At 43.7% G+C, this 12,549-nt stretch overlaps 1 protein-coding gene across 4 annotated transcripts in view; it reads right to left on the bottom strand.

Annotated features, from left to right (window-relative positions):
• The window catches only part of VPS13C (vacuolar protein sorting 13 homolog C), a 492,503-nt gene that overhangs the window by 218,318 nt on the left and 261,636 nt on the right, over positions 1 to 12,549 (bottom strand). For all 4 annotated transcript variants that reach the window (XM_075345525.1, XM_075345526.1, XM_075345527.1 and 1 more), the window contains 3 exons: positions 4,647 to 4,951; positions 1,006 to 1,153; positions 61 to 169 (listed from right to left, as the gene is read on the bottom strand). In XM_075345525.1, the coding sequence (XP_075201640.1) occupies positions 61 to 169; positions 1,006 to 1,153; positions 4,647 to 4,951 (562 nt within the window). The remainder of the gene's footprint in view (positions 1 to 60; positions 170 to 1,005; positions 1,154 to 4,646; positions 4,952 to 12,549) is intronic.

Raw genomic sequence — 12,549 nt, 5'->3', positions numbered from 1 at the left:
CTCCCACAGTATCTATATTGTGATGGAGGAATATGACTCAGGGGACTCTGACATACATACCGGTCTGTCTGGTGGTTTGCCTGGAATCTACATTGTCTTCTTTGCCTTCACCTAGATTTTCTACCAACACACTGAAGATGACATTTAAATCCTCCTGACTCAACCAGAGCTAAAAAACAAAAAGCAATTAGAAAACTGATCAACGGTCATTTCCTGCAAGAGTATATGTGATGTACTGTATATGTATACAGTAATCTTTCAGCTTAACTCAGAATATAATATTTTTAAGCCTAATAATGTTCTTAAAGACAATCTGTCAGCGCATAAATTCCAAAGCAAAAGCAGGGCGCACCCCTCCTGTAGGTAGCAGGGCATACAATTGCAATTTCATTGCTGCTGCACCCGCCTATTCGAGTGACTTGGATACAGTGCAGCACTGATCGGTAATGGCTGTACTCCCAATCACATCCATGCTTAACCTCATTGATGTCCCACTTAGCCTGTTAGTGTGTTTTTGGGTATTGAGTTATTAAATTGCAAGCACTGATAGCCTACCCGGATGAGCTGCTCTCCTGGACACCAAGACGGCGGCTCAGTTTTTCCTCTATGATTTGTGCACTGGATAATCTCCTATACTCAACAATAAAAGCGTCTTGCCAGCTTAATGCATCACTTTTGGACTTTTATATTTATTTGTTTTGCATTTTATTCTGGGTTTCATTTTTTTTTCCAAAACAACAGTGTGATAATCTCACCATAACTATATGTGTGTAGTTAATAGTAGTCCATCCTCAAATAAATATTTCAAAAGAACCAATGCATATAGACTAACAAAAAGAAAACCACATAGCTTCCAAAATAATATGTTATACCCCAGAATAAAACTGATCACATTTCTTATATAATGCATTCTTCTAGTAGCGTAAGGTATCATACCACAGAGCAAGTCATCTCACATTTTTACGTTCTCCAATCCCCCAAACGGCAAAATCTGTCAGTACTTACCTCCATTGTATTTAGATGTCCATTCACTTCCAAAACAGGAATCTCGTGGTACCATGTGGCTGCAAGGTTGCGATTTACAGACAGAGACAGATTGATAGGTTGTAGGATCTGTTCGTCTGACTGTGCTGTACTTGAGTGCAAAACTTCCCTACAAAGAAAGGTTTACATAATTCTATAAGATCATGCAGTATGAAGAAATTCATTATATGACTACCGTATTTTTCGGACCATAAGACGCACTTTTTTCCCCCCAAATGTTGGGGGAAAGTTGGGGGTGCGTCTTATGGTCTGACTGTGGCTGCGGGAAATGAGGGTGCTGCGGTGGAGCGGGTCATCGGGGGCACGAGCAGGCTGTAGCAGCCTACTGTGACCACGTGTGCCTGCTCATTACATATGCACGCCCATCCTCCCGCCCATTTCTCAGCGCAGAAGCCGGCGCGAACAGGTGGGCAGGAGGACGAGCGGGGACGCGCGCATAGTAAAGAGTCGGTCCACATGATCACCCCTGGCAATTACAGCCTGGAGTGATCATGTGTGGCTGTATTCACTGCCCCCCGCGCGTCATCATCAGCGCGGGGTGCAGTGAATCAGTACACTCACCCGTCCCCCCGCAGCACGCGATGTCTTCCTGTCTGTGCCGGTCAGCTGATCTGTGCTGGTCAGCTGATCGGCACAGACAGGAAGACATTGCGTGCTGCAGGGGAACGGCCACACACACACACACACCGCAGAGAGGAAGATGATCGGCTGCAGGGAGTGAGGAAAAGGTGAGTATAAACGTTTGGTTTTTTTTCTCTGTGCTATAGGATACAGGCCATAAACCAGGATGGTATATGAGCACGATGGGGGCATATAGCAGGATGGGAGTATACGAGCAGGAGGGATGGGGGGTATATGAACAGGATGGGGGTATATGAACAGGATGGGGTATATGAATAGGATGGGGGAATATGAGCAGGATGCTGGTATATAAGCAGGATGGGGGTTTATAGCAGGATCATATAAAAGGCAGGAGGATCATTACCAGGATGGGGTACCTTAGTAGAGAATTTGGGGACATTACCCCTATAACAGTGTCACCAGCAGATCCTCGCCCCATAACAGTGTGTCATGACCACATTTTTTTGCTTAAAGTTTTATTTTCCTATTTTCCTCCTCTAAAACCAGGGTGCGTCTTATAGTCCGGTGCGTCTTATAGTCCGAAAAATACGGTATTTCTTTATTTAAATCTAATGTATTGCTGCCGGTGAGGATCCTTTTTGATTTATATACAGTAAACACTTTGCATACTAAACAGAGGATGAAGTATCTTAAAGTGTTTGTCCAGTTTAGAAGGAACATATAGCTCTGCTCCAAAGGAACTTCTATTTCTCTGTATTACACATTCTACGTCCTCCATCAGTAAAGAAGCATGAATCCTTTATCAAGTATTAAAAATGTATATATAGTTGTGCCTTTGCTTTCAAAAAAGCCCAGGTGAGTGCATTAGCAGAAGTCCTTTTCTAAGACCAGCCTTCTCCCTGAGCAACGCTGCCCACATTGAACTGATTTGAGTAGGCACCATGTAATGCATGATTACCCCTCAGATGGGGGATGGCGCTGCAGGAAAACTAAACACACTGCCTGGTTTCAACAGAAAAGACTGCAGATTTCTATGGGTCCCAAGGTGGGAACACTTTATAATCAGCTTAATGTCAAAGGACTCTTCTAATATGTTGGGAAAGCAAGTATTTTAACGAGGATGAACAACCTTTAAAACCTGAAGTCTTTTATCCTTAGGATAAGTCATTGGTATTAAATTAATGGTGCTCTGATGAAAATGTCTTAAAGGGAATCTGTCACCAGGTTTTTGCTCCTTAATTTTAAAGCAGCATAATTTAGGGGCCGAGATCCTGATTCCAGCAGTGTATCACTTACTGGGCTGCTTAGTGTAGTTTTGATAAAAGCACTAAGTAGCAAATCAGTTGAGCAGTATTTGGCGTGCTGCCAAGTAGTCAAGCATATTCATAAACTCTATATAACCCCACCCACACCACTGATGTATATGGGAAGAAAGATGTCAATCAGTGGTGTGGGTGGGGTGTGTAAAATTCTTCCTGTAGTGTTATCTATAGGTTGCTACCTTAAAAATGAATGTCTGAACCATAAAAGGGCCTTGAAATGTGACTAATGACTTTAGCAAAAGCCACACCAGAGTCAAGTAAAGAAGCAGACAATAGCTAATCTGGGTTCTCAACCTTTTCACTGGGACTATTGCTTGTTAAACTCTTTATGTCAGCTGAATCAACGAGAAACCGAACGCTTCTACCCTCTCCCGGTATATTAACGGCCTCTAATCCAGCCAAAAAGTACTGTATCTTGCTCTGTGCTGATTATGGACAAGGACTCCGAAACAGCTGCCTACAGATGGGTGTTGCTTTGCTTCCTTTTGAAGAATACTCTGGTATGGTTACAATCCCTAGTTGTGTTTGAAGACCTTATCATGGGCTGGACATTATCTTTCTAGTACAAGCACAAAGTTACTACCCTGTTACGTCTCTTCCCTCTGTAAAGCTGGTGTCACACATAACGACGACGACAACGACGTCGCTGCTACGTCACCATTTTCTGTGACGTTGCAGCGACGTCCCGTCGCTGTCGCTGTGTGAGACATCCAGCAACGACCTGGCCCCTGCTGTGAGGTCGCCGGTCGTTGCTGAATGTCCAGCTTCATTTTTTGGTCGTCACTCTCCCGCTGTGACACACACATCGCTGTGTGTGACAGCGAGAGAGCGACGAAATGAAGCGATCAGGAGCCGGCACTGGCAGCTGCGGTAAGCTGTAACCAGCGTAAACATCGGGTAACCAAGGGAAGACCTTTCCCTAGTTACCCGATGTTTACGCTGGTTACCAGCCTCCGCTCTTGCTGCCAGCGCCGGCTCCTGCACTGTGCACATGTGGCTGCAGTATGCATCGGGTAATTAACCCGATGTATACTGTAGCAAGGAGAGCAAGGAGCCAGCGCTAAGCAGTGCGCGCGGCTCCCTGCTCTCTGCACTGTGACATGTAGCTGCAGCACACATCGGGTTAATTAACCCGATGTGTACTGTACCTAGGAGAGCAAGGAGCCAGCGCTAAGCGCGGCTCCCTGCTCTCTGAACTGTGACATGTAGCTGCAGCACACATCGGGTTAATTAACCCGATGTGTGCTGCAGGAGAGCAAGGAGCCAGCGCTAAGCGCGGCTCCCTGCTCTCTGAACATGTAGCACAGCGACCTTATGATCGCTGCTTCTGCTGTGTTTGACAGCTAAGCAGCGATCATAACAGCGACTTACAAGGTCGCTGTTAAGTCACCGAAAATGGTGACGTAACAGCGACGTCGTTGTCGCTGTCGTTTAGTGTGACACCAGCTTTAGAGAAGTAGTTTGTATATCTTGACGGGAATAATTCCGCTTCCACAAAAAGCAGTAACTGCTCACCCTTTGCATTCACTAGTAACGTTTTTGCACATATTTATTTTTTATTTGAAACTAGATAAAATAGCAGTTTATAGCTTCTAATTATACGTCTGGGTTTTACTTCAATAAATTGCATGCAAAAGGTTGCAGTAAAATACATGGATTGTCAGGAGTTCTGTCCCTTCCAGAGAGAGGGCCACTTACCGTGATAACTTGAACTGTGTGAGATTTATTGTCATACAGTCAAGAATAGGTGGAATTTGGTGGCATTCAGAAGACACCAGACTAAACGCATTGTTTATTTTAAGCAGCCCCAGATCCGCCACTATGGCATTATTCGATATGGAAGATTGGGGGATTACTATGACAGGGGCTTTGAGGTGAATATCCATCAACAGTCGGAAGCTCCTCTCGGCCAATCCTTTCACGCTGGTGGCTGCTCGCTGCGCTGCATGGGCTGTGGCTGCACTCACTTTTTCTTTGGCAATCTGAAAGTTGTTTAGGAAGTTCTATGCAAAAAAACAAAAAAACAAAAGAGAGTTAACAATTTAGTAGGAATAAACCAACCAAAGACTAACAGCACCAAGGATATTATTTGTCATACGAACAAGCCATGACCACCTGAAAGTACTGTAAAAATATTAATAGCATACAAAAGGGAGTACGTGACGTAGTGAACCTAAGCACTGATTCATACGGTTACTTACATGTCAATGGTCAGGTACACAGTCTGCCTGATAGTCGCTAGACTAATTAATACAAGCTAATGACAAACAAATGGCAATTTCTCAGTGAATAAACACTAGTACTATCAGTGAGGCCGAGGTAAAGATGCAAGCATGGGCTGAACACATGCCCATTATTAATTATTACAGTGTTTGCTGAGTGCAGACTACACAGCTTCAGTGCGGAAGGTCAGTAAATTCCAGGCACATGATCCATGCATGTGCTACGTTTTACTCAGCACTCATCTCAATACAATAGGACAATTATACCAATTTCGGTCTGACAGCGGAAGCATGCTTGTTTCAGTAATACCTGAGAAATATTGCATGTACAGACCGTCGAGGGTTTGGACAGCCAGCTCCTTATTCTTTACTACGTCCGAACTTCTACAAACCCAAATCTGCAACTTTCTATTACATTAAAATAGATATTTTATCACAGTTTTAGGTAATGATGATGACAGGATGAATCTTGCTTTATTACTCTGAAAGGGTGATTTATAGTCACCGGAAATTGCTCTCTGAACAAGCTAAGCAATGTCACGCATGCTTGTATTTCATTCTCACTATAATAATAATCACTAATGTGTATATTATGTAAAAACATACCAGCAATACCATTACTCGCCTGAACCCACAATAAATACTTTACATCCAAAGACAAATCTTTACAGACAAATCGTGGATAAGTTTGTTATAAGATGCAGTACATGTTACATAATATGACGCTGTCGATGCTTGAGCACTTGGTAACCATCCAAAATATATCCATATCATGCTCGTTGTCCATTACTGATGAGCGCACAGACTGCACAGCTTTCCTGGTTATACCAAGGCTGCGAGTGTATGTGGTCAGACCCGTCTATCAGCTTCCTCAAATTTAGATTGGTTTCACACTTTCCGACATTCATGATCCATACTTTGGTCTACTGCCCCGATCATCACCTCATAGGCATACATGAGGCTGCTGAATTCAGGTCAGGAGAACCACGGCTGGTCTGAAGAACATCGGCCATAATCAATGAAAATCAAAGATGTTAATGTCAGGGGGGACTTTTTTCTTTCTTAATTGGTGCTGTGGCTAACTACCTGCCTCTTGTGATCTCCCTGCTCGAAATGGTTATGTGACCGCTCTGATGGCAACTCTTCCACTTCCTGTGATGTCACATCGACAAAGTGCTCCTTCTCTTATAATCTATTGAAACAGAGTGTCAACAACAAAGCAAAATTGACAAATAAATGCAGAAACTTATCCATCATATATTATCAGAGATTCATCTAACTTGCTCCAAATTGATTCTGCAGTAGGACAACAACCCCAAACATGCAGTCAATGTCATGAATAACTATCTTGAGCGTAAAGAAGAACAAAAGTCCAGGCAGTGAGGATATGGCCCCCGCAGAGTCCTCATTTCAAAATCATCATGCCTCTGTGGGATTACATGGACAGACAGAAGGATTTGCACACAAGGCTAAAACTAAAAAAGTTAGTTCATAAAGGGGTATTCCCATATCCCTGTCCCTATACAATTATGTAATAATAAAAAAAAATCAAATACCTTCAATTAGAAATGTAGTATAGTTCTCTTAATATAGCCATGTCTCTTACCTCATTTTCAGGGCATTTTAGCTTAGGTATCCATGCCTACGACCGCAAGCAACTAATTCACTATATGAGTGGACGTAACCATGGATATGTAGTGCCCCTGAAGCCATCAGGGAGCTACAAGGTACTGCATTCCCCACCAGGATGCAGGGCTTATCCCTTAGACATGAGGGCCCAGACGGTTCGTTGCCGGTGGATTACAGTCGAGTACTCACAGAACTACGCACCAACGGGGTACAGAATATTATGTCAGGCAAAAGCTCCAGGCAGACTTAATAAAATCTGCACAGTGAGGGGACCATCAAGGACCTCACTGACCTTGAAGTTCGGGACTCAGTAGCAAAGGGAGAACCGGGGACAGGACCAGAGACTCCAACCCCACAGGGTTCACGCTACCGTCATATGAACTACTGAAGAAGCCAACCAGGAGGGACCCCCAGCTGCTTTATGCTACGGGGACCCACCAACGAAAGACAGGTGCAGGGGAAAAAAGCCACCAGGTCACTAAACCGGCACTGGGACTAAGGAAACCTACGGTTAAGACCAGCCAGCCTCGGGTGACCAGTTACCAGCTTGGAGTAAAAAGAACAAGTTACACTGAAACTCCTGTTGTGGCCTATCTTCTTTCAACACCCACCTGCAACACCTATACTCTGGGGCCTGTCCCTGCTTGCGGAGGGTCTAACATCCAGGCTGCCATTAAGACCAGCCCCAGTAGTGAAAATTGTTCAGCGGCGGCTCCATCCACATAGCCGCAAAACTGCAAGTGGCGTCACGTATAAACTTTATCCAACAATCCCCTGTAAATATTCCCCTTTTCAAAAAGCACCCAGGGCACGGAACCGGACAACGGCCACCAAAATGACATTCTCCAGTTATACACCGCCCGGGACAGAGTACCCCATAACCCTGGGCGACACAGATACCTAAGCTAAATGCCCTGGGCATGAGGTTAGAGACATGGCTGTATCAGCAGAACTATATTACATTTCTAATTGTGGAGGTATTTGCTAACATTATTATTACACCTATTACGTTTTGGGATAGGATCTTGGAGATCAGAATGACCCTATAATGATGAGCGAGCGTGCTTACCACGGCTCAATGATCGAGCATTGGGGTGCTTGGATACTCGCAATTCTCACCTGAGTATCGCATATGCGGGGATGTGTTGCAGGTAAAACAACAAACACAATGCACAGGACTGCTTTACTGCATGATGTGAGCCGGTATCCCACTGACAGCCACTTTCAGTCTCTGAATGGCTTTCACTGGGGGTTAACGCAATGTTTTTGGATGTAGTGTGTAAAAAAAAATAACCATCAACAATAACAAAACGTGCCCAATTTCTTGCAGACATGCTCTGGTTATGGCTGGCTGTATGTGGGCAGAGAGCCAAACTGCCCAACCATTGACTTTCATTATACTCATTACTCAAGTTGAGTAGTGATAAGCAGACTCACAGATAACCGCGACTGGTGGGTCCCACTTATCTGGCTTTTAAAATTTGGTTCCAATCCCCATATAAGTCTATGGGGACCAGAATCAGGCAATTAAAAATGGTGGTAGAAGGGATAGGGGGATAGAAGCAGGTGCACTGTATTTACCGAGGCTCTGTCATAGCTCCGGCGGCCACCCATTCACTTCTGGGGCCGTGTATTAGCCTTAATTTCATATACACTGATTTCCCCGCCCACTGGCGTCTGTGGTTGGATGTAGTCAGACACACCCCCACGCTGAGTGATAGCGTGTCTGACGCTTCCAATCGCGGTCTGCAGGTCTATCGTACAGTAAAAAGAAGTAGAATTAAATAATTGGCGGAGGGTCTCACCCATATTATGATACCGAGCACAGATAAAGCCCTTGGCTATAGGCTGCAGCCCCCAGCCATGTACTTATGTTGGCTGTGCATCAAACTAGGAGGAACCACATGTGGATTTTTTTTTATTTAATTTCAGTTTTGATACCCCCAATTTTGATACCCATCTAAGATTAAGCTCAACAGCTAGGGGCTGGTATTCTCAGGCTGGGGAGACCCATGCTTATTGGGCCGCCCCCCAGCCTAAAAATAGCAGCCTGCAGCTGCCCAGAATTGTTACATCCATTAGATGTGACAATCTCCGCACTTTTCCAGTCTCTTTCCGATTACCCTGGTGCGGTGGCAATCGGGGTAATATAAAAAAGGCTATTGGCACCCCACAGCTGCCACTAAGGCCTAGATTAATAATGGGGAGGGTCTACAAGACCCCCCTATTACTAGTCTGTAAATTAAAGTAAATAAACACAAACACCAAAAAAATCCTATTAGAAATAAAAAACAAAAAAAAAACCCAAAACACTCTTTCTCCACTTTATTAACCCCTAAACACCCCTGCGGGTACAACGTAATCCACACAAGGTCCCACAACTATTCCAGCTCTGCTACATCTGAACCGACAGCATGCGATCATGAAATATGACTTCCCACTGTGAGCTTCAGGCAGATAATGAATGAGCCGCAGCGGTGAGAGGTGACATCACTCAGGTTAGTTGTGGTCACAGCTGGAGTTCTCCACCTGTGACCTCAGGTGACCTCATTAAACGCCATGAACTGCTCTACATCTCCTGGCAGAAAACTGCGTATATATTTGCCAAGAGAGCTAGATTTGGCGCTGAAATTTGTACACCATATTACTGCAGCCATTCTAAACCCCCTGGAAAAAGAAATCACATCACTACCACATGCGGTAGTGATGATATTTTCCGTCAGGTGTAGAATGGGTGCAGGAATATGGTGTAAAAATTTCAGCATCTGTCCCGTGCTCTAATATGGAAGAACAAACAAGCCAGACGTAAACTCGAGACGCTACAGAGACCGAAGGATGAGGGGGGGGCTAGCACTACCAAATCTGGGAATATATTATCTGGCAGCTCAGAGTCAACATTTCAGGGGATGGGCAGATTTAGGGGTGGTGGACCCAGCATCCAGACTGTTAGGGCAAGTACTGCATCGGAAACCATTAGTGTTCGGACAAAAGGACGGATCATTTGGGAGAATATGAAAAACGAGCCCCACACTTAGCCTGATGAATAGAATCTGGAGGAAGATCATGCAAATAAGAGTGATTACAGCAATAACTGAATTCTCTCCGTTGTGGGACAATGAAAACTTCTCTGAGATATACAAGATAGGCAAAATTAAGGAATGGGCACGTAAAGGTATATGGGGCAAATACTTAGCCAGGGACATCTGAAATCGTTTACACAAATACAGGATGAGTTTGGGATATCCCCACTTGGGTGGTACCAGTACAAACGGTTGGCGCATGCAGTGGTGGCTCAGGGGGTTAAGCAATCATTGCTGATACAGGCAGACCTAGTACTGAAATGTGTGTGTAGTAGTGGACCCACAAGAGGAATCATATCTACTATATATAGGGACCTATTGCATACATATTTGCTTGATCACCCTGTAAACACTAGGACTAAATAGGAGGCAGAGATAGACGGGATCACTGATGAGGTATGGGATAGTGTTTTGGAATACATACCGAAATTATCAATGAGTGAACCAGCAAGATTATCCCACCTCTACGTGGTGCATAGGGCATATAGATCCCCGCTAATTATGTGTAAAATGGGATTGAGGAGTAACTCAGACTGTCCTAGATGTAATGGAGAAGGTGCCGGCATTTTCCACATGATGTGGATGTGCCCCAGGTTGGCACCCTTTTGGATAACTGTTCTTAATAGAATAGAAGGAGCTTATAGAAAAAAAACTTCCCAGACCACCCCTGGTATGTCTTCTAGATTACGTGGAGGAAATTAGAGTAGACCACATTTTTAAAATAGTGATAGCCAGACTGCTGTATGCGGCAAGGAAAGTAATTGCCAAACACTGGATGCAGGGGGACCCACCGACTAGAGAGGAATTTGTCGCATATGTTAATCATATTGTTCAAATGGAGAGAAGCCTATATGGGAAAAGGAAACAACTTGCACTTTTTGATAGATTGTTGAATCCGTGGTTGCAATATGGATAAATATTAGAGTTAGGAGATGTTGGACTAGGGGCAGAGATATTTACTTCTATACATTCCAATATATGCTATTGAAGGGTTAAAATGTAAGATCTTTGATACTGATATGGGTAATATGTACGCTGAGGGGGGAGGGGATGTTGGGCAGGGAAAGTTTGTAGTTCTGCTCATTATTGCTGAAAATATAACACATGTTTTGTATACTTGGTGAAAAATAAAAATGTATCTGATTAAAAAAAAAAAAAAAAAAAAAAAAAAAAAAAAGATTACAGCATCAAATCTACCTCTCCTGGCAAAGAAAATGTGGTTTTCCGCCAGGAGATGCAGGTCTTTCCTGAGGTGAGGTCACTAAAGTTACTGAGGTCAGGTTACCAGCGGTCACAGGTAGAGGACCAAGGGAACCTCCAGCTGTGACTGCAAGTCACCCGTGTGGCTCAGTCTCTGCATGAAGTGACAGCGTGTGGTCATATTCCATGATCGCGCTCTGTGACTTCAGATATGTAGCAGAGCTGGAATCCTCGTGGGACCTCGTGTGGATTACGTTGGGCTTGCAAATGTTTTTATGGGGGTTCAGAAAGCGGTGAAAGAAAGTTTTTTTTTAATTTTATTTCAAATAAAGGATTTTTTCGGTGTTTGTGTATATGGTCCTATTTACTGGATGCCGACTATAGCTGCATCTATACACATAAACCTGCTTTTTATTCAGGAGCAATTCCACATTCCTACCTTTTAAAAGCATTCAGGACCCACTCACAATGATTATGACTTCCTGACTGCCCTTTTATTACTAATCGAAAATTATCAGACACAGAAGAGAACATTTCATTTTAAGATAAGTCTTACAAATCAACAGTCAATGCAGCCATTATATTAACTTTATCTCTTGGTTTCATTTCAGTTGAACAAGTGTCAACTAGTGATAACACCGCCTGTAAATTATCACAAATTAACGTTTTCAGATTAACAAAAAAATGTGGCTGTTATCTTTACTCAACAGCAGCCACCCTTAAATAACAGGATCAGTCCAGGAGGATGATAAGCGGAATAAGTGGCAAGGTGCTCTGTTCTGCAAGGCCTTTCAGCACGTGAAAAAAAAAATTATCCACACGTGTCAAAGGAGACAATCTAAATAAACGTCTAATTTTTTAAAAGGCAAAGTTGGAGAAAAACAAACAATACTTAATGGAAAGCATACTAATCAAACCTAAATGTAACAGGTATTTAATAAAAGTAACAGTGTAGGAGGCAACGTCAAAGAAAATAATCAGCAGGGGGCAGTCTGACTTAGTCCCTTAAAATTAAACATGTCCGGCCACATTTAGCCTTCGTATTACTCTATAAATTGTATAGGGGCTAATATCAAATATTTAAGAATTACATGTTTAGTTAACTCATCTGTTTTTCCATGTAGTGGGTACATCCAAATTACATAAAGCCACAAAGTTCACCAGTAAATATAGTTCCATTAAGGGATGTGCTCCTCTCCCATGTTCTGGAGCACACGCCTCTGGATCCCACTTCCTCAATGGCGAGAGAGGGCTGTGCTCCTGCAGATTGACAGTTTGGACCAGCCATACGGCTTCAGTGCTAGATAGAACGGTGGCCTCTCCAATGCTGCAAGCAGTAGCAGCTAGCAAGCTCTAAGGGTATGTGCACATAATCAGGGCTCGCTGTGTCGTGTACATGGCGGGTCCTGACCTACGGGACAGCGAGTCTCTTCCGTAATCCGGGCTTGGACAGTTGCAGTCTCTCTTTGT

The sequence above is a fragment of the Anomaloglossus baeobatrachus genome, chromosome 4 (assembly GCF_048569485.1).
Source record: "Anomaloglossus baeobatrachus isolate aAnoBae1 chromosome 4, aAnoBae1.hap1, whole genome shotgun sequence".
NCBI lineage: Eukaryota > Metazoa > Chordata > Amphibia > Anura > Aromobatidae > Anomaloglossus > Anomaloglossus baeobatrachus.
This window is presented reverse-complemented; position numbering and strand designations above follow the sequence as displayed.